The sequence below is a fragment of the Panthera leo genome, chromosome A2 (genome assembly GCF_018350215.1).
Source record: "Panthera leo isolate Ple1 chromosome A2, P.leo_Ple1_pat1.1, whole genome shotgun sequence".
In the NCBI taxonomy this organism is placed as follows: Eukaryota; Metazoa; Chordata; class Mammalia; order Carnivora; family Felidae; genus Panthera; species Panthera leo.
Genome location: NC_056680.1, coordinates 77,715,084 through 77,735,985, shown reverse-complemented (window position 1 = coordinate 77,735,985; position 20,902 = coordinate 77,715,084). Strand labels below are relative to the sequence as shown.

Here is a 20,902-nt window from a genome sequence, read left to right as displayed (position 1 = left end):
ATGTCTGCAATACTAAGTTCAAAGCCTGTTTAAGAGAAATCCCATTGTGGAGGTAGAATTTTAAGGTCAATTTAGTGTCCAAGAAGCTTCACTCCTGTCTGTTCTATTCCCTGCAGAAATGAAGAATACAAAGAGAGGGGTTTTGGTGGTAAGTGTGCTGGCCATGGGGCAACAGGCTTGGGTGATGTGTGGTGGGGCACTCCCATCCCCTCTCAGGCAGACCCTGCCACAGCCCCATGGGGGTGGGGTGGGGGGAGGTGGTATTTATCATTCAGAGAGACGCTTGTATTTGGCCACTGGAACAGATTGCTGTGTGACGAGCTCCTGATAGAATTTGTTCCCTCCACTGAACATGTCTGCTGATATATTTGCAGAAGAACTGGATTTCATAAATATGGAATAGTGGTGTTTATTATCTACACCAGCTCTCTGGGAGACTGAGCTGGGGGAGAAGAGCTGAAGACCACAACTGGAACTTCAGCCTTCAGTGGGATTTATTTTTTCCTTGCTGTTCCACAACCTTGAGGAAAAGTGATGGAGACAGAACATTGCTTGGGCCGGGGGTCGGCTCTGCACACTTGTCTGTATGATCTTGCAGACTCCCTTGGCCTCTTTAAGCTTTAAATTCCTCATCTGTAAAATGGGAGCAACACCTGCCCTGAGCTTGCAGGTGGGGAAATATTTTGAAAGTTGTTAGAGTCACATAAATGCAAAGTGATACAAGATAGTTGGAGAGTCTCCCCCCACCCTTACCTCCTTGTTTTTCTTTCTTTCTTTCTTTCTTTCTTTCTTTCTTTCCTTTCTTTCTTTTCTTTCTTTCTTTCTTTCTTTCTTTCTTTCTTTCTTTCTTTCTTTTCTTTCTCTTTCTTTCTCCTTTTCTTTCTTTCTTTCCTTTTCTTTCTTTCTTTCTTTCTTTCTTTCTTTCTTTATTACTAAAATTTTTTAAATTTATTTTTAATTAAAAAGATTTTTAATGTTTATTTATTTTTGAGAGAGAGAGAGAGAGCGTGAACAGGGGAAGGGCAGAGAGAGAGGGAGACATGGAATCCGAAGCAGGCTCCAGGGTCTGAGCTGTCAGCACAGAGCCCGATGTAGGGCTTGAACCCATGAACTGCGAGATCGTAACCTGAGCTGAAGTTGGATGCTTAACCGACTGAGCCACACAGGCACTCCTATTTTTATTTTTTTTTAAGATTTTTAATTATTTTGAGAGAGAGAGAGAGAGAGAGAGAGAGAATATTCCAAGCAGGCTCCACACCAGCAGTGCTGAACCCAGTGTGGGGCTCCAGCCCACAAACTGCAAGATCATGACCTGAGCTGAAATCGAGAGTCGGATGCTTAACTGACTGAGCCACCCAGGTGCCCCCCTCCTTGTTTTTCTTTACTGAACCTGATCTGCCCACTGAGAAGTGACAGAACTTGAAGGTGACTCCCCAAATCTCCCTCAGCGCCTGATAATAAGATTTTGTTGTGATCCCGGACCCATACATTTGGGGAATGACATGCACAACGAAGAAGACAGTCCAGGGCACCAGAATCTTTGCCTCAGGTCCATCACCTAAGTGTTTACATATATGGGCCTGTCTACGAGCGTGAGAAAGAGCTGATCTCTTATCTCCTTAGCCTCATTGTCTAAGGCAATATCCCTGGTGATGCCACTCAGAGAGCACCTTAGAAATATGTAACATTAAATCAATCAATTAAATAAGTAGTTCCCATGGCCATAGAAGTGCAGCTGCTGAATTGTTTGAATGGATAAAACCCAGATGGTCTCCACTTCCTCTGTTTTTGGAGTGGAGTAGCCATGGGCCAGCGTGCAGATAATGGTCTGTGTGATGCAAACTGGTGCTGGAAAGGCCACAAGACTCTGAACACAGTCCTCATCAGCGTGCTAAAGAAGGGCATCACTGGAGGGCACCTTGGGAGGGAAGGGGGTGTTTCCGTGCCGACAGAGGTCAGGTCCTGGAGGGAGGCACAGAGAACAGGGGAAGAAAGAGATAAGGAGCACAAGGCCTCGGTAAGGGGGGGCACGCCCAGCAGTAACATTGTATCAGCTGAGGAAAGGGGTCGCAGCCATAGCCCAACGCTGGGAGCATGTGAGTGCTCTCCTGTGCCCAACTTGCCCATCTGCCTGACAGATCCCGCTCAGGCAAAGTAGATCTCAGCCAGGGTTGTATGGCATCTCTGCTCCACTTTCCGTGAAGCTGTAGCCTATCATTCACTCAGGGCAGGATGAATGTCCTCCCGCCCTCCCGGGCCCCCAGGGTGTGCCATATTCCTGCTCATGACCTTATCACTCTATATCGTCCACCTGTTGTCAATGGCGCCCACTGATTGCAAGCGTTGTGCAGGCAGTAACCACACCCGTCGTGTTCACTGCTGCGTCCTCGGCCTTTAGCACAGCGCCTATCAAATAGGCTAGTGTCAAGAAGGCCCTGGGTAAGGTACGCGGGCTGTGAATATGAGTGGCCTGGCCCTGGGGGGAGGAGTGTAGGGTTGTGCTTGAAGCTGTCTCTTTCTTCTCCATAGGAAACGATCCAGATGAACTCTGTCTTTGATGGAGAAGCCATCGACCCAGGTAATTAACTGGCAATGCCATCCGAAAGGTGTTTTTCACATTCCAGGTTGGTGGAGTCATGGAGGACCCCATCCAATCTCCTGCCCTCAACTCAGTTGGTCCATCATTCGGTTATGTCGCCTGACCTTTCCCGCTGCAACACAGCATGAGATCACCTCTGAGCAGAGCTGGCTGGCACATGCTCCAGCACATGACCATGTGTGAGGCCTCAGAGGATTTCCACCTGACGCCTCCTGCCCTCTCTCGCCTCCCTTCCCAAATCACAAACCAATTCAGCGGACTGGTGAATTCTGCCTGCTCTTTGGAGCTCAACCTCCTCCCCCGGTCCTTTCTGAATGCTCCTCACACCATCCTATTGGTAGTGAGAGATAGGGAGAAATGGCAGGCTTGGCTCCTTTTCCCCCTAGATCAGGGCCAAGAATTTCTTCTTGGTCGGCAAGATGAACATAAGGTAAAGCTGGCCTCCAGAGCTCCCGTCACCCCCATGAAATCAGCTCCAAATTTAGCTCCTTTACACACATCCCTCCACTTACAAAGGCTCAATTATAGATGTGAATAAAGGGAAGGAAACCAAACTCGGGAGGCAAGCGTGCTGGCTCCCTGCCACCCTCACATGCTAGCGGCTCGGTCCTTCTCGGAAGGATGGCTCCTCTCCAGGAGAGGCTGCTGCTGCTGCTGGAATTAAATTTCCCTCTATTATTAGGTACTTGTTACCATAATGTGCCCACATTAGCATAAGTGCTGGTGGGATCCCCTGCCGAGAGGCCACTCTTGCCGCAGGGAAATGGCAAGAGCCGGGGATCGCCTGAAACTCCAGCTTCTGGGGCAAAAGCCAGGGAGGGCCAAGGCTGCTACCTACATTTGTGGGTTGACAGAAGGAAAAAAAAAAGGCGGGGGCGGGGGGGGGGATGAGCAAATTGAACTAATGTGAATAAACACACCAATTAGTGTCTGCCACGCTGACACAATAAAAATGGCTCCCTTGCACCATCTCAACAGAGGCCAGACTCAGTGTCCGCGTCTACCAATCTCTGCTAACCTAACATAAAAAAGCCCTTTCCTCCTTATGTGGTGACTTCCTTTCTCTATCTGGGATTCCGGGGGCTCTCAAAACAAACCCTTCAGAACATGATGGGTAACCCCATTAAAAACGGAACTGAATTTATCCAGAACTGACACGGAATTCAAGATTTATGTGGCTTTCTAATCTCGCAGCCGAGAGCCTGTCCTGAGCCTCCTCACCCAGGGAGGCATGATATTTGCTATCTGTGGGGTTGGAGCCCTGTAGCTCGCGGAAAGGGCGGGCTGGCAAAGTTTGTGCCATGATTGTGCCTAGTGCCTTTCAGCTTTCCCTCGGGGTAAGAACTGAGCGGGCTGGAGATGGAGGAAGAGAGCATCCTGAATTCCCTCGTTTATATGGTGGTTGCGTATTTTTTTCCCTCTAGTTACTGGGGCAGTATATGAATTCAACTCAAAAACTGGAGCCAGAAAGTGGAAAGATCCCTCAACCCAAATGCCAAGATGGCAAGAGCCCAGCCCCCACGGAGCTGCTCCAAGTAGACCTGTCGCAGGGGAAGGGGCCGGGCCACCCGGGAGCACCGGCGAGAAAGATGGGCTGAGCGGCAAAGCACAGGTTGAGGATGCAAACCCCAGTTCCAGAAACCAGGATGGCAAGCTCGGCACCCCCAAGAGCAGAAACACAGCCCTCACGAGCAGGGCTTCCCCCAAACTGCACCCAGGAAAGTAATGGGTACCTGGTTGTGGGGCCCACAGTGCAGCACAGCGGAGGGACCTTGATGGCCCTGGGATGCTGCTTCTCCCTAAATTCCATGAGGGCAGGTGTGGGAGTGCCTTAGGGGTGAAAACATGGTCTGAAGGGACTGGGAGATCCAGGGTCCCAAATGGAATGTTTAAAACAGACAGGGGTGGGGCGCCCGGGTGGCTCAGTCGGTTAAGCACCCGACTTCGGCTCAGGTCATGGTCTCACAGTTCATGGGTTTGAGCCCCACGTCGAGCTCTGTGCTGACAGCTCAGAGCCTGGAGCCTGCTTCTGATTCTGTGTCTCCTTCTCTCTCTGCCCACCCCCAGTCACACTCCGTCTGTCTCAAAAATAAATAAACATTAAAAAAAATTTAAACAGACAGGGGCTTGATTATCTAGTTGCCTTTTTCTGAGACAGCACAGGTGAAATTTCTCTCGGGTCTCTGTCCTCTGATCAGATGAACCGTTAGCTATTGGAGGAGGAACCGTGTTTCTTCTTCGTGGTGACTACTGGGAAGCTTCATTCGGTTCACCCCCTAGGAAGTGCTTAGGACTTCCGACATGAATGCTGAGGGCTCCCCTCACACCTGGTTTCATCTCGATTACCTGCCCTTTGTGTAGTATCACTCAGATTGCCTCCCTGATAAATACACTCAAAGCCACACGCCTTTGTAGTCACCTCCGATCTTTTTTGAAAGAAGCAGGCCAGAGGGAAAAAAAAATGGATGAATATATAATGAGTTATTCATCCAGGAAGAAGAACACACAACGCACACCTGTTTTTATTCTTCTTTTTTTATGGAGGTGTAACTTATATTCAATAAAGTGCACAGATCTAAGGTATTCCACTCATAATAGGCTCCCCTCAGAGATAACCACTATTCTGATCTTTATCATCATAGATTAGTATCGCCTTTTCGGAATTTCGCAGGAATGCAATCACACGAAACATGCGCTTTTGTGCCCTGCTTGTTGTACCCAGCATCACGTCTGTGAGATTCATCCGTGCTGCGCTGCGGATTAGTAATCCAGTTCTCCTCCACTGTGCGTCCTCCTCATTTGCAGGAGTATGCCTCAGTTTCTTTATCCATTCTGCACTTGGGCGGCCGCTTCCAGTATTTTACTATGATAAATCCCATCACTATGAACTTTCTTGTGCAGGTGTTTTGGTGAGCATAAACACTCGTGTCTTCTGAGCATGTGCCCACGAGGGGAATTGTTAGAGCCACTGCTGGGATCTGCGAAGAATTCCAAAGTTGGTGGCTCGGATTTACACTTCCACCAGCAACGCCCAAGAGTTCCAATCGCTTTGGAATTGGTGTTGTCGGCCCTTTTAATCTTAGCCATCGGGTTAAAATTTCTCCGGAAACGCAATCACTCTTTCTCAAAGCTGAAACAACACCCCCACCCCCACCTCCAGCTGTTGTGTTCCCAGTCCAACCACAAGAAAGGACCAGGCGAGAGTCTATTAGAGCAGCACCCCTCTCCCCTCTCCCAGTTGGGGAGCCAGATGAGAACTCCCAATTCTGCAAATGCAGAACTTCGAGGGAGCAGCTGTGTATTTACTGTGTGCCTCTGCACCCGTGTGACTTCTCAAGAGAAAGAAACATTAAAAAAAAAAAAAAAATGTCCCGTCCTGGCCTAGAGCAGGCGTGATTTATTAATAAGGGTTGGTTGCCGGGGAACTCCCTTGAATAGATTTAAATTTTGCAAAAGGAGGCAGAGCTGTTCATTTGTGGAGGTTAAAGTGGGTGAAGTGGCTGATTACCCATTTAAGACTCCACAAGTCTGTGCAGCCCTGAGTAAAATGCCTTCCTCAGAAGCTCTCAGCCTCAATGCAAGTAAAATGAGGCTCAGAGAAGGCTGAAGGGGGACCTAATAACTGTTTATGAGCCCATTAAGGATGATTAAAAGGAGAGCAGCAAGCATCTGTTCCCCCTTCTCCAGCGATGACAGGCCAAGAGGGAATCAGGCTTCTCGGCCAGAAGAAGGGATTTAAGTCGGGCACAGGGAGGGACCTCCTGAAGGCTGGGGTCTGTTTGAGGAGCTCAGAGTCTCCCCTGGTGATGGGCGGGAAGGGCCGTTTGTCTTCCAAAGCCCAAGATGTGAGCCCCAAGGAAGCCAAGACACAGGGTCAGCAGAGGCACTGGGTAAAATGTTCTTCGGCCAAGAGAAAATCTGCTCTTTCCCTTTGCATATTTGACTACCAGATTAAGAAAATCAGAAGTCTGAGGCCCAGGACTGAGGCCATTTGTTTTCTAACATTTACCAGGTTTGACGGGGCAAAAAAAAAAAAAAAATTATCTGAATAAAAGCCGGGGAGTCCTATGAATCTTGTGCAGATTTTCTCACATTTCCCTTTCGAGGGGCTTAAACACATATGGACTTATTGTAGCTAATGTTGAGTTGCCCCAGATTCTGAGTCATAAAATGGAGACAGAGATGTTCAGGGATTAGACCACAAAGGGACCCATAACTGTTGAGGGATCTGAAACCACGTGGCGAATGACGGAGTTCCAGTGGGGGGCACGGTGTTACAAGCACGCATGGCTCACGAAGAGAAACTGGGCAATGACACTTTTGCTCCTCAGAGCCCTCTTTCACATCGATACTTCTGTCACTTGCCTTTTAATGCAGTGTGCTTTGTGATGGCTCAGGAGACTGAAGCAACGAGATGAGTGAACATTGAAAATGGTCTCTATTGAAACTTGGCGTTTCTCATTCCAAACTTAATGTGCATGTTTATAACTCCCATTTGTCCAATAAATATTTATGGGGCATCTACTGTGAGTCAGGTGTTGATTCATTAGTAAACAGCTGCCCCGAATCCCTGCCCGTAAGAAGCTTGCATTCTGTCTGCCACGACTGACCTTGGCCTCTGCTGATAAGCCATCCCCAGAAGTTCTGTTCCCAATCCCATCCTGGCCTGTTTGTTTTTTGGTTCCTTGAGTGTTCTAGCCGAAAGATAGATGAACCCAAACTTTCCTGGAAGAACATATAACTCAGAACCATTTAAATATTTTTTTGTAAAAGACTTCACGCAGAGCCCTTTGTCAGAAAAGAGTTGAGGGGTGCCTGGGTGGCTCAGGTGGTTAAGCATCCGACTTTGGCTCAGGTCGTGATCTCACAGTTCATGAGTTCAAGCTCTATGTCAGGCTCTGTGCTGACAGCTCAGGGCCTGGAACCTGCTTCAGATTCATATCTTCCTCTCTCTCTGCCCCTCCCTCACTCATGCTCTGTCTCCTGCTCTCTCAAAAATAAACATAAAAAAAAAAAAAACAGTTGAGATACCTGAGTAGGGGGCCCCCAGCCTGGCATACATCTCCAAATGGCAGCACCGAGCCAGCTGGAACTTCCGTGTGTAGAGAATAGATGTATCCTGAGGCCAGTGAGACATCTGATGTGGGAACTCAGGGAAAAGGTCAAACACAGGAGGGATGGGGAGAGACTCAGACCCCCGAGACCTTCTTGTGTGTCACCTGCATTGGGGGCGAGATGTGGCTCCTGCCCTAAAAGGGCAAAATCCAACCAAAAAGATAACCACCTCATGGAGAAGACAGCCAGCTACCACACAGGTGCTTTGCGACGACTAAAGGAGCTGCCGAGGTCCTAAGTGCTGGAGAGAGCAGGTGTGGGCCACCGCAGCCTCTGAGTATAATGGAAGACCTGGAGCCTGAGGGGCTTAAAGGTAGAGATGAGTTCCAGGTGGGAGAAAAGAAAAATTTTGAGCAAAGGCCAAAGCATTCGGAGTCTCAGACTTCAATCAATTTTCTACCGGTGTTTGTCCTGTGTAACCCGAGTGAATAACCCCATAGATAGCCCACTGGATACCAGCAAGCACTCAACAAACATTTGTAGAGTTGGATTGAATCATGCAAGCTTGCCTTTAGTTTTCTACCCAGGTCACGTGGCAGAGTCACAGCATTTCTCACTAGATCTGGACAAACATGATAATCAACAGCAAACAGTCGCTGAGTGCCTACTAGGTACCAGACACTATTTCAGGCTCTGGGGAGATAGCAGTAAATAAAACAATGTTCTCACCGGTCCATATCCTGGCAAAGGATGAGAGACTGACGATGCAAATGAACAGTCGCCAGACCATATATAAAAACAGAACTCTGACCCACAACCTGCGGGAAACTGCCCCCCCCCCCCCCCATCTACAACAAGGGCACAGGAAGCCAGCCTTTTGTAAGTCAGACTTGCAGGAAGCCACATTGTGAGCTCTAGTAACAATCTAGGAAGGTAAATGATAACTTCTGTAACAATCTGCCCACAATGGCCAGGACTTGATTAATAACTGACACCTTCCCTCATTTTTATATCCACTTCCAATTTAGGACCAACCACAGAAAGCCAAATATCCACTCCTCACCAATCACCCTTCCAGTTAGCTCACCCGCGGCCTCCCCATGCCAACAGCCTCCAATCAGGGCACCTTTGGTCCAGTATTAAGCTTCCCTGCCTTAGTGACTCTGCTAAAATTCAAGTGATGGAGCTGAATCCCTTGCTACAGTGAGCTATGAATAAGTAGTAGCCTTTGCTTTTCTCATATGGTTGGTCTTCATTTATTTCCACAGGAATGATAGACAAGTGGATTATATATACACTATATATAATATATATAGATATTGTACATTATATACACTATATAATATGTGAGTATATATATATGGTGTGGGTATATACATATACATATATGTATATGTGTGTGTGTATGTGTGTGTGTATATATATATATACACACCTCCATGCACAGTGTTAATGGTGGTAAATGCCATTGAAAAAAATGAATGGGGTCAGGGTTATGGAGGGTGGGGATAGCCACTCTAATGAGGGTGCTCAAGGAACGCCCCCATGATAAGATGAGAATCTATTGCTGGAAGTGGGGAAAGAGCCATGCAGGTAACTGGGAAGAGGCTCCAGGCTGGAAATACAAAGGCAAGGGCAAGCCAAGGATCAGTAGGAGGAACAGAGTGATGAGCATGAGGCCCAGAAGTGACTTCAGAGGGAGGCTTGTGGGGAAGTGGGCAATACATCTGTGGGGAAAGATTGGGAATGTGTCACCTGTGGGGCGTGTATGGTGAGGGGGTGGGGAATTGTGTGATCATCACGTAGGACTTCGTGGGCCCTTGTAAGGAATTTGGCTTTTACTCCAAGTATGATGGGAGCCTTTGCAGGGTTTTGAGGAGCAATAGAATTTATGGTTTTTTTAAGTTTATTTACTTGTTTTGAGAGAGGGAGAGAGAAAGCAGGTGAGGGACAGGGAAAAAGAAAGATAAAGAATCCCCAGCAGTCTTCGTACTACGTGCTGAGCCCAATGGGGAGCTCAGTCTCACAAACTGTCAGATCATGACCTGAGCCAAAATCAAGAGTTGGATGTTTAACCTACTGAGCCACCCAGGTGCCCCGATGTAATTTATTTTTTCATTATTTATTTATTTAAAAAAATTTAATGTTTATTTATTTTTGAGAGTGAGACAGACAGAGAGAGAAGGAGACACAGAATCTGAAGACAGGCTCCAGGCTCTGAGCTGTCAGCACAAAGCCCGACACAGGGCTCGAACTCACAAACCATGAGATCATGACCTGAGCCGGAGATGGACGCTTAACCGACCAAGCCACCCAGGCGCCTCATTATTTATTTTTTTTAAAGCATCTTTCTGATTGCTGACTTGAGAATAGACTTCTGGGAGGCAGGGAACAGGGCTGGAAGTAGAGAGACCAATTAAGTGGCTATTGGATTAATCCAGATATGAATGTCGGTGGGTTGGTCCAGGATGGCAGAGATGGAGGTGGTGGGTATGTGGAAATTTTACAGAACGTTTTTGAAGGAGTGTCTCATAAGTGAAAAAGTCCTGAGTTCTCTCAGGCCCTATTCCGTATTAGATAAAGGTGCCCCAGGAGGCTGTAGCCACTCCCTCAACGGAAGCTACCAGATACAGTTATTTCAGATAACACTGAACAGTTCCTCCTGAATGCGACTGTCCCCATGCCTACTCTGAGATCTGTTGCTTTCCGAGGATGGTGGTCATGTGTATGTTGGGCAAGAAAAGAGAACCCCTCAGTGTGTCTGTTGCACTGAACTCCCTGTCAACATTCCAAACGGGCTTCGATGAAACAGAGGAAACAGGCATAGACTTTCTAGGTCTGGAGTCTGTGCCCTGCCTTGGGAAACGTTGCAGGCACCTCATTCAACCTGAGCACTGCATGACATTTGTTCTCAGTCTGAAAAGGACAGTCATCCCCCTTACCCATGGGGAATATGTTCCAAGTCCCACCCATGGATGCCTGAAATGGCGGATAGTGCCTAACACTGTATGTAATACTTTTTCCAATACATACATAAAGTTTCTGATAAAGTTTAATTTATAGAATAGGCATAATAAGAGACTAATAACAATAACTAATAGTAAAATACAACAATTATATCAATATACACACATCAATAAAAGTTATGTGAATATGGTCTCTCTCTCTCTCTCTCTCAAAATATTTTATTCTCCTATAAAAAAAATCTTACTGTCCTGTCCTCCTTCTTGTGATGACATGAGATGAAGTCACGTGAATGTGGGCATTGTGACACTGGGCTACCACCAAAACTTCTGACGATAAACCAGAAGGAGAATCATTGCTTCTGGACCACAGTCCACCACAGGTAACCAAAATCTCAAAAAACAAAGTCGCAGACAAGGGCTGACTATTGTACAGTTCTTCTTCTTCTTCTTTTTAAATGTTTATTTATTTTTGGAGAGAGAGAGCACGAGTGGGGCAGGGACAGAGAGAGAGGAGGGCAGAGGATCCGAAGCAGGCTCTGTGCTGACAGCAGCAAGCCCGATGCGGGGCTCGAACTCATGAACTGTGAGATAATGACCTGAGCCGAAATCGAAGGCTCAACCAACTGAGCTACCCAGGCGCCCCATGATCAAATACCTTTCACCTGGAGACCTGGGTTGTAGGAAAAAATTGATCCCTGTGACTCCCCAGAGCGTCTAAGTTCTTAGGAAACTTGTCTGCTTAGAGGGAAAAAGGGAGATGAGTATGTCTGGCAAAAACTGGAGCTTTACTTGTGATTAGATTTTTAGAGACAGTTCTAACTCCACATGGTATATCCTACTATCCTCATGAGCACAAACCATAATTATCAGCCCTGATTTTTGGTTTGGGAAACATGATCCCTGTAAACCTTAAGACCAAGGCAAAGCATGCTTGTGAACTTTGCATCTGAGGCTGGCCCGGTGCCGGAGGCGAGCATTCAGGCTGAGCCCCAGCGTCCTCAGCAGCCCTTTGATTTCCGTGGCACCGAGAAAACTCTGCAGCTGCCGTAGCCCCTTCAGAACCAGGCACAGCTGAGGGAGGGAAGCTGGTTAAGATGATTTATAGGCGAGGCTCACGAGAGCTCCACTCCCGCACTGCCCATCTCGTTTATCCGTCCGCGGTCAAAGCATACTCCAGCTGGCATGCTAAGCGGTCCTTTTTTGTGCGTGTGACAATTTCATTATTCATATTGTGATTTAATTCACGTACCATAAAACTCAGTGGTTTTCAGTGTCTTCACAAAGTTGTGCAACCATTACCACTATCTAATTCTAAAATATTTTCATCTCCCTCCAAATAAACCCAATCCCATAAATAGTCATTCCCCAGTTCCAGGCCCTGGTACCTCCTAATTCATCGCTATGGATTTGTCTACTCTGGACATTTTGCATAAATAGAATCATAGAATATTTGTCCTTTTGTGTCTTGGCTTATTTCACTTAGCATAATGTTATCAAGATCCATTTCTGTTGCAGCAGACAGCCGTAGTTCGTTCCCTATAGTGGCTGAGTGATGTTCTACTGGATAAGCATACCACATCCAGTCAGCAGTTGGTGGATATTTGAGTTGTTTCTACCTCTCAGCTGTTACGAATAATGTTGCAATTAACGTTCATGTACAAGTTCTTACGCAGACACATGTTCTGATTGCACAAATTAAAAAAATTTTTTTAACGTTTGTTTGTTTTCAAGGCAGAGGGAGACAGTGCATGAGCAGGGAAGGGGCAGAGAGAGAGGGAGACACAGAATCTAAAGCAGACTCCAGGCTCTGACCTGTCAGCACAGAGCCCGACACGGGGCTCAAACTCGTCAACTGTGAGATCTTGACCTGAGCTGAAGTCAGATGCTCAACCGACTGAGCCACCCAGGCGCCCCTGATTGCACAAATTTTTAAAGAAAGTGAGACAGCCCTCGCCCCATCCAGGTTGTGGTATGGGGCATTCAGCCCTTCCCAGATCCTATCTACTGTGGCATGAGGAGTCTGGGGGTGGTCTGGAGTGTGGGTTGACCTCACTGAGCTTCTTGATGGCAGCTTCCTCTGCACGTGAGTGGTCTGCAGACTATGTGTCCACCAACCTCAGGATGGCAGGTATGTGTCTAACATGTGTTGGGCAAGCTGCCTACACGAATTCCAATCCTCCCAGCATTCCGTTGAGGATGGTCCCATCACCTGCATTTTACAGATGAGAAAGCTGAGGGCTGGAGCGATGAGGAAACTTGCCCAGAGGTCAAGGAGCCAGGACACCAGCTTCTAAGTGGGAAGGGTTCAGCGATTTGCCTGCCGGTGGGAAAAGGTGTCAGATGACTCAACATGAAGGTGGATCCACGGAGTGACTCTCTTCCCTTGAAGTCCAAGCCTTCTCTGGGCTGCAGAAATCAATACCAGTGCACGGGTACAGTGTCAATACCAGCTTTTGGACCAGCAGGTGTGATCCAAGAGTGTCATCTCCCACCTGGCTTGGGTTGGCCTGGCTTGGGATGGGATCTGAAATGGCCCCTGGCCTCCGAGAGTCCTGCCAAGCCCAGAGCATGAGCCTTTGGGCTGCTAAAAGGCAGTCTATTCTTTCCTCTGTTCTGTACACATTCCCTACCTGTCTGCTGCTCAACAAAAGCAGTCTCGTCTTGGCTATGAGTATTCTAGTGCCTTCCAAAGACAGTAAATCAAGATCTGGGTCACTCAGCAACAGTCCCCTTCTTCCAAAGGCAGATGGGACTGCAGTTACTAATCTGGACCAGCAGGGGCTCTTTTTACCATTTAGCTTCTTCCCACAGAGTGGTCTAGAAATGCCTCTGGTAACAGACCGGATCTGCCTTCTTTCCACCTTTCCCCAAGCTTTCCAGGGTATGTGGCCTCAGGGCCTGCACAGCAGCCGCAGGGTACCCACAGTCAGGATTCTGCCCTGTGGTCACCCACGAAAACCCACAGTAGCAGTGTGGTAGCTGGAAACCAGGGAGTGGTGTACCAAACCTTCTCGAGGGGGGAGTGAGTCTCCACCCACAAGTGGCCTTTTCCCAGAAGGCCCCAGGACAGCTATCGGGGCATTTTGCCAAGCAAGCTATTGCTATTGACCAAGACAGCTCCCAGCTGGGCTCAGAACAACTTCATCACTGTTGACGTGAGTAGAGAGGGTTAGAATCAGCGGTAGTGGCTGGCATCTCTGACTAAATGCCCTCAGATTTTGTTTCCTTAAGACACCATCTTGCCATGGATTCAGGAGATGAGGGCCTAAGTTCTATACCTTTGGCTGAGTGTGTGGGTTTTTTTTTTGTTTTTTGTGTTAATTTTATTGATAATTTATTTTTATTTTATTTATTTATTTATTTATTTATTTATTTATTTATTTATTTATTTAGAGAACAGGGAGACACAGACAGAGAGAGGGAGACAGAGAACCCCAAGCAGGCTCTGCACTGTCCGATACGGGGCTTGAATTCATGAACCGTGAGATCACGACCAGAACCGAAATCAACAGTCAGACCCTTAACTGACGGAGACACCCAGGCGCCCCTGGCTGAGTGTGTGTTAATGTGTCTGTGTAAGTGTCCATGTAATAATAATTAAAATCACTTTGCATTTATAGAATGCTTGCAATGTGCAAGGTCCCTTGGGGTCCCTACTCATGGTTTTATTTAATATATGCATCTGGAGGTACTATCAAATTTACTTATGAAGAACTGAGGCTCAGAAAGCTCTCACAGCGAAGTAAGGCCAAAGGTCTCAGAGCCAGTAAGTAGCAGAGGGAGGTGGGGTCTGAAAACAGGTGCAGCTTCTAACCCCTTTATGCCGGAACTAGGGTCAGGAATTCCTGGGAAGATAGCTTAGCCTCTTGTTGCTCCCTCTGCAACACCGCCTTAATTTCGTGACTGCTTTGGAAGGAGGGGGCAAGGTCAGGGCTCGAATCAGAAGGGGAAGGGGGAGGTGTAAGGTGAGGATGGCATCTGGAAGCTAGTTTATGTGGGAGCTGGTTTGGGTGCCTTGAAATTCACCAGGACAAGGCTTCTAGGATGGTACCCTCTCTGCACAGAGCCCCCGAGGGCTCATTAGTGTCACCAGGCACTGGGAGAGAAAGATAAAAAGGGGGATGAAGAGGCAAAAAGGGAGGGGGAGAGCAGGCAGAGGCCAGGGTTGCTCCCAGGAGGAAAGAAAGAGGTGGCATTGTAGCTGGCGGTCCAGAGACCCCTTCCCTTGGAACCTCCTGCCTGGGGGCTGGTAGAGCAAGCGCGGTCTTCATTCTTTCAAGCAGGGCCAACAAAGGACAGCTGAATCACAGGATTTCTCAAGAAATAAAAATTCCTAGCACACCCCTGGGGCCTCGGGGAGGAAAACTGACAACGTGTTGATTGAAAACAGACCGGGCTGATGTGGCCCGCAGCGCGGGGCCAGGCTCTCGCGGGTTCACAGCGACACCTAGTGGTTTTCCTGAGCACCTGCCACCGCATGGAAACGGCCAGACCTGTGGTAGGTCGCGAGAGAGTATTTGGGGTCTAGACCAGACATTTCCTCTTTTCCCTTGCTGTCAAATCCCATATTTTTCTTTGTGGAACATTTCTGTACTCTGAGGAGAATTCCACACATCCCCAACGTGGAAGGCCAGTTATGTACATCCAACTGACTGCCCTGGCTGGATTTTCGGAGGTGGTCATAATTTCCTCCGAATTTATCATTTTCATTTGTTAAATATAATTAAACGTATATAATGGTGATACCTTTAAAAGACTTTTACACAGATGAGTGATCTGATCAGAGACCTTTCTTTACCAGACTACATGTTTGGAAAATATAATGACTATACTCCTGTATTAACTCAAAGACCTCAGCTTCCAAAGTGACCCTGATCAGTAAGCCTGTAAAAATGAAAACTATGCATCTCTTTCTGGATAATGGTGCTTGGACATTTTCATTCCTGTCCTTGCATCATGTTGCTGCAGTTAATCTTTGGCTAATATACTTGTCTGAAGGCTCCCTGGGGCAGAGTATGTCCAGTGTTAGTACAATAGTACAATGCATGGGACATAGTTGATACTCAAAATCTATTTCTTTTGTTTGGTTTTGGTTTTGTTTGTTTGTTTGTTTGTTTGTTTTCAGAGAGTGCACATATGCGAATGGTGGAAAGGGGCAGAGAGAGAATCCCAAACAGGCTCCACACTGTCAGTACAGAGCCTGACACGGGGCTCAATCCCATAAATCATAAAGTCATACCTGAGCAAGATCAAGAGTCAGATGCTCAACCAACTAAGCCCCTCAGGCACCCCTCTTTTTTTTTTTTAAGTTCATTTATTTAAGTAATCTCCACACCCAACGTGGGGCTTGAACTCACAACCCTGAGATCAAAAGTCCCATGTTCCCCCAACTGACCCAGCCAGGTGCCCCTCAAAATCTATTTCTTAACTGAATAACTTGAGCTCCTGAGAGCAGTGGGGAGCCACAGGAGGGAAGTCTCCTGGAAAGTGCTGCTTTAGGATTCCAAACTCTGAAGGAAATTTATCACATGGGGAAGCTTCTTGTCAATGGCTGGGGATGGTCTGTGGTTAAACAGTAGCCGGATGTGGCATTTGTAAAGACTGTAAAAAGGCCCGTTAAATGTCTGTGGGTTGGCAGTCCTAGGAGGGCTCCGCGTGACCATGCTTTATGGGCACCTTCAAAATCCTCCCTGAAGACTTTCCTTCTGAAGAAGAAATCTCAAGCTTCTGTGATCCAATCTGGCTGGGAAGGAAACACTACCCCACACTGCATTTTATCCAGACTGTGATGGCCAAATTACTTGTGTTAACTGCCTTCCATTGGTTGCAAAAATCAGAGACGCACCGATTTTACTGGCAGGACGCACGTGGCAGTAAAGAGTCTTGGCCCCATGGCTTGATTTCTCTGGAACCCAGAAGACACAGAAGACCTGACTGTCTGAAGTGTGGTGTAGTGGATGTGGCTCATACTGGTGCCAGCCCAGCATTGCTTGAATAGCCTTTCTAAGTTAGGAAAGTAGGCCATGTTTCAGGCATTACTTCACCAGGGTGGAGATCAGAACTCAGTTTCCCAGACTAACTCTGCAGCTGCAACAGAGGCATGTGTCCCAGGCTCTGCAAATTGGAAGTAACAACACGAACCTTCAATACGGAAGAATGAAAAGCAAGGAAGCAGCTGCTGCATGGGGTTGCATCTTGATGGGGGGTGGAGCACAGCAGGGGACATGGAGACCCCTGGAGGCAGCAGGGGCAGAGATGCTCCCCGTAGGAAGAGGCCAGGGCAGCGGGCTCAAGCCTGTCCCTGGACAGACTGGGTGGGGACCAGGGTATTATTCATGGCTGCAGAGTCTCATGCCCCATTCTCTGATTCTGCCAGAGATTCCAGGAGCTACTAATATCCTTTAAGACATTCTTTTTCTGTTGAGACTAGAGTGCATTTTATTGTTTGTAGATAAAAACTCTCATTAATAAACCCGTTACTGGGGCGCCTGGGTGGCTCAGTCGGTTAAGCGTTCGACTTCGGCTCAGGTCATGATCTCATGATTCATGGGTTCGAGCCCTACATCTGGCTCTGTGCAGACAGCTCAGAGCCTGGAGCCTGCTTGGGATTTCGTGTCTCCCTCTCTCTCTGCCCCTACCCCGCTCATGCTCTGTCTCTCTCTCTCAAAAATAAATAAACATTAAAATAAATAAATAACCCATTATTAATAAATCAAAAATATAGTTAGTCCTCTCTCATGGAGCTGGGATCAGAAAATTATTCAACATTAGCTATAGGAGGTTAACGTCAGGAGTTCAAGGATCACTACTCCAGAGAGATTGTACTCAGATGTTTTGTTTGGGGTTAAGGTGGATATCTGTTGTTAGTGCCTGTTCAACATCCCTCCAGTAACAGCCATTTTCTATATTAGGCTCTGTGTCCTGGTGGGGCTGACATCATGCTGAACACATGATCTAGGCCAGGCCAATCAGATTGCAGCTTCTCCCTGGTCCCAGTGATTGGTTCAGAAGTTGATACATGTCCCATGGCAGACCAATGACAGCTGTCCCTGGGACTTGTGCAATACTTCTAGGAATTACTCTTTGCCTGCTGAGGCTGCTAAGCCATAAGGAGGGAAGCGTGAAGCATGAAGCTGATGCTGACCACCTTGTCAAGTGTGGGAAGAGCCTGCCAACCAAAGCATAAAGCCACCTGGAGGAAAGCAGAGTAAGAGAGAAGGGCTAACTCCTAATGCTATTGTACATTTGGATGCAGCCATGACTAAAGTCAGTTCTGTGAGCCATTATGTGAGCCATCTAGTTCCTTCATAAGTTCCTTTGAGTTGAGTTTCTGTCACTTGAAACCAAGAGGGTCCTAATACAGTGGTGCACATTCATATCCTAGAATTTGGGGCAAGTCTTTAAAGGGATTAAATGACATCCCTGCTTGTCATCCCATTCACTTGGTTACTCTTCAAGCCCTCAAATATCCCTTATTTGAGGATAAGTGCTATGGCCCCAACTGCTGTCTTCTATACTCACGGGACCAAACTTGCACACATTCTATGAAACCTGGGGCTCCTTTGCACACTTTGTCATTATGCTCTAGCTCTCCCCTCCCGTGTGGCCACTTGGGATTCTCCCATTCTGCCTGAGGCACTCCTTTCAACATTCTGTCTGACAAACACTGTTTAGCAATACACATCTTCGGTTGCAAAAAAAGGTACATCCTCCATCCTGTGCACAATGTGGTACCCACCTGTGAGGGTACATTGCCAACCCGCGTGCAGGGATACTTGCTCTGGCATCAGTGTGACTTAGTGACTGCACTCCTCATGCACCTCTTCTAAGGGTTCTTGTCCTGCTACCAGCTGGCTCATTTTCTCTTTATTTCCAAAATCAATTCCCTAAGAGGGAAAGATATAATTTGACTGATCTACTTTTGCTGATTCTAATTCTCATTTGGGCAGGGCTGGTTGACCTGGGCTTCATCAGACAGTACCAGCCAGTCTGTGGGTAGCACATCCTGGGCGAGACATCACTCTTGTCCAATCACACGTGGCCAAGAGAGGGTCACGTGGCAAAAGCACTCAAACACTGGATGAGAAACAGCTGGAAGCACTTCCCTCCTTGGGGGCTGTGACTGGGGCAGTTTTTCTTAGCTAGGAATCATGGGTATGATAGCTTCCATGATCCACGTGTCTGATACCTTCTCCTATCCTAAAATTATGATGGCGAAAGGAGTGGGGACATTCATAATCATTGTAAAGGGTTGGCTTCACCTTCAACACCTCTGTTCTTTCTGCATCACACATTTTATTTTCCTATAAGCCAAAGGCTGCCCAGGTTTATGCTCTCTGGAGGACTCTGGGGAGAGAGGGGTTGCTGAGCATCATTTTAATACTCCTTTTCCCTGACACAGAGCACCCAGCTGCCACCTGGTTTATTCTGTAGTGTTCCACCAACCCTCTAAAGGCCAACTCCAGAGGCTCCAGCTTCAAGCCAAAGTGCTTTCAAAATCACCAGGAGGGGGCATGTGGCTGGCTCAGTCAGTGAAGCGTACAACTCTTGATCTCGTGGCTGTAAGTTCGAGCCCCATGTTGGGTAAAGATTACTTAACGTCTTTTAAAAAATAACAACAACGAAATACACACACACACACACACACACACACACACACACAAAACCACAAAAAAACCCAGGAGGTTCATACCTTGGAGGCCTATCTCAGGCCATATCAACTTGGAGTTTCCCTTGGCCTGGCACTGTCCCTGGTTGGGCTGGAGTGTTATACTGGGAAAGCGGCTTCTCTGCCTGGACCTCTCTGCCTGCACTGACTTCTGTCCAGGCCTAGAATGCTGTCCCAATAGTCTAATTCCTCCTTGTATTTGAAGGCTCCTAGAATCCTAGAGACATGACTTCTCAAACCTCAGTAGCTCATTTCTCTAACACTTCCAGATCTTTGTTCAAACTTTATTTATTTAATCCACCAAATTCTGAAGACTCTTTTCAGTTTGCTGCCAAACACTGTCTCAAGAGAAAAAAATGGTCTCTAGTCAATGTGAATGCCACCAAACTGACCTGTCCCCACTGTGGAGAAGACATAGCTTAGTGATAAAGAATGTCGGCTCTGATACTAGATAGACTTGGTGTCACAATGAGATACCACCTCACACCTGTCAGAATGGCTAACATTAACAACTCAGGCAACAACAGATGTTGGCAAGGATGCAGAGAAAGAAGAACCCTTTTGCACTGCTGGTGGGAATGCAAACTGGTGCAGCCACTCTGGAAAACAGTATGGGAGGTTCCTCAAAAAATTAAAAATGAAGGGTACTATGGGTACTATGACCCAGCAATTGCACTACTGGGTATTTATCCAAGGGATACAGGTGTGCTGTTTCTAAGGGGCACATGCACCCCAGTGTTTATAGCAGCACTGTCAACAATAGCGAAAGTATGGAAGGAGCCCAAATGTCCATCGATGGATGAATGGATAAAGAAGATGTGGTGTATATATATATATATATATATATATATATATATATATATATAGTGGAATATTACTCAGCGATCAGAAAGAATGATATCTTGCCATTTGCAACAACATGGGTGGAACTAGAGTGTATTATGCTAAGTGAAATAAGTCAGTAAGAGAAAGACAGATATCACATGATTTCACTCATATGTGGAATTTAAGAAACAAAACAGATGAACACAGGGGAAGGGAAGCAAAAATAAGATAAAAAAACAGAGAGGGAGGCAAACCATAAGAGACTCTTAAATACAGAGAACAAACTGAGGGTTGCTGGCGGGGGGCAAGGGCTAGATGGGTGACGGGCATTAAGGAGAGCACTTGTTGGGATGAGCACTGGGTGTTACACATAAGAATCACTAAATTCCGGGGCGCCTGGGTGGCTCAGTCGGTTAAGCGTCCGACTTCGGCTCAGGTCACGATCTCGTGGTCCGTGAGTTCGAGCCCCGCGTCGGGCTCTGGGTTGATGGCTCAGAGACTGGAGCCTGCTTCGGATTCTGTGTCTCCCTCTCTCTCTGCCCCTCCCCCGTTCATGCTCTGTCTCTCTCTGTCTCAAAAATAAATAAACGTTTAAAAAAAAAATTTAAGAATCACTAAATTCCATTCCTGAAATCAAATCATTATTACACTATATGTTAACTAACTTGGATTTAAATATTAAATAAATAAATAAGTGAATGAATAAATAAATAAATAAAACTTCCTCTAAGTAAAAAAAAAAAAGATACAGTTGTGGTCAAATATTGGCTCTTTGTGACCTTGAGTAAG

The 20,902-nt window shown here is 47.0% G+C and overlaps 1 protein-coding gene across 1 annotated transcript in view; it reads left to right on the top strand.

Moving 5' to 3' along the window:
• Positions 1–4,550, top strand: part of CDHR3 (cadherin related family member 3) — a 65,105-nt gene extending 60,555 nt beyond the window's left edge. Inside the window, exons 17-19 of the mRNA XM_042915418.1 lie at positions 117–148; positions 2,530–2,578; positions 4,024–4,550. Of these exons, the coding sequence (XP_042771352.1) occupies positions 117–148; positions 2,530–2,578; positions 4,024–4,325 (383 nt within the window). The 3' untranslated portion in view covers positions 4,326–4,550. The remainder of the gene's footprint in view (positions 1–116; positions 149–2,529; positions 2,579–4,023) is intronic.
• Positions 4,551–20,902: the final 16,352 nt, after the last annotated feature.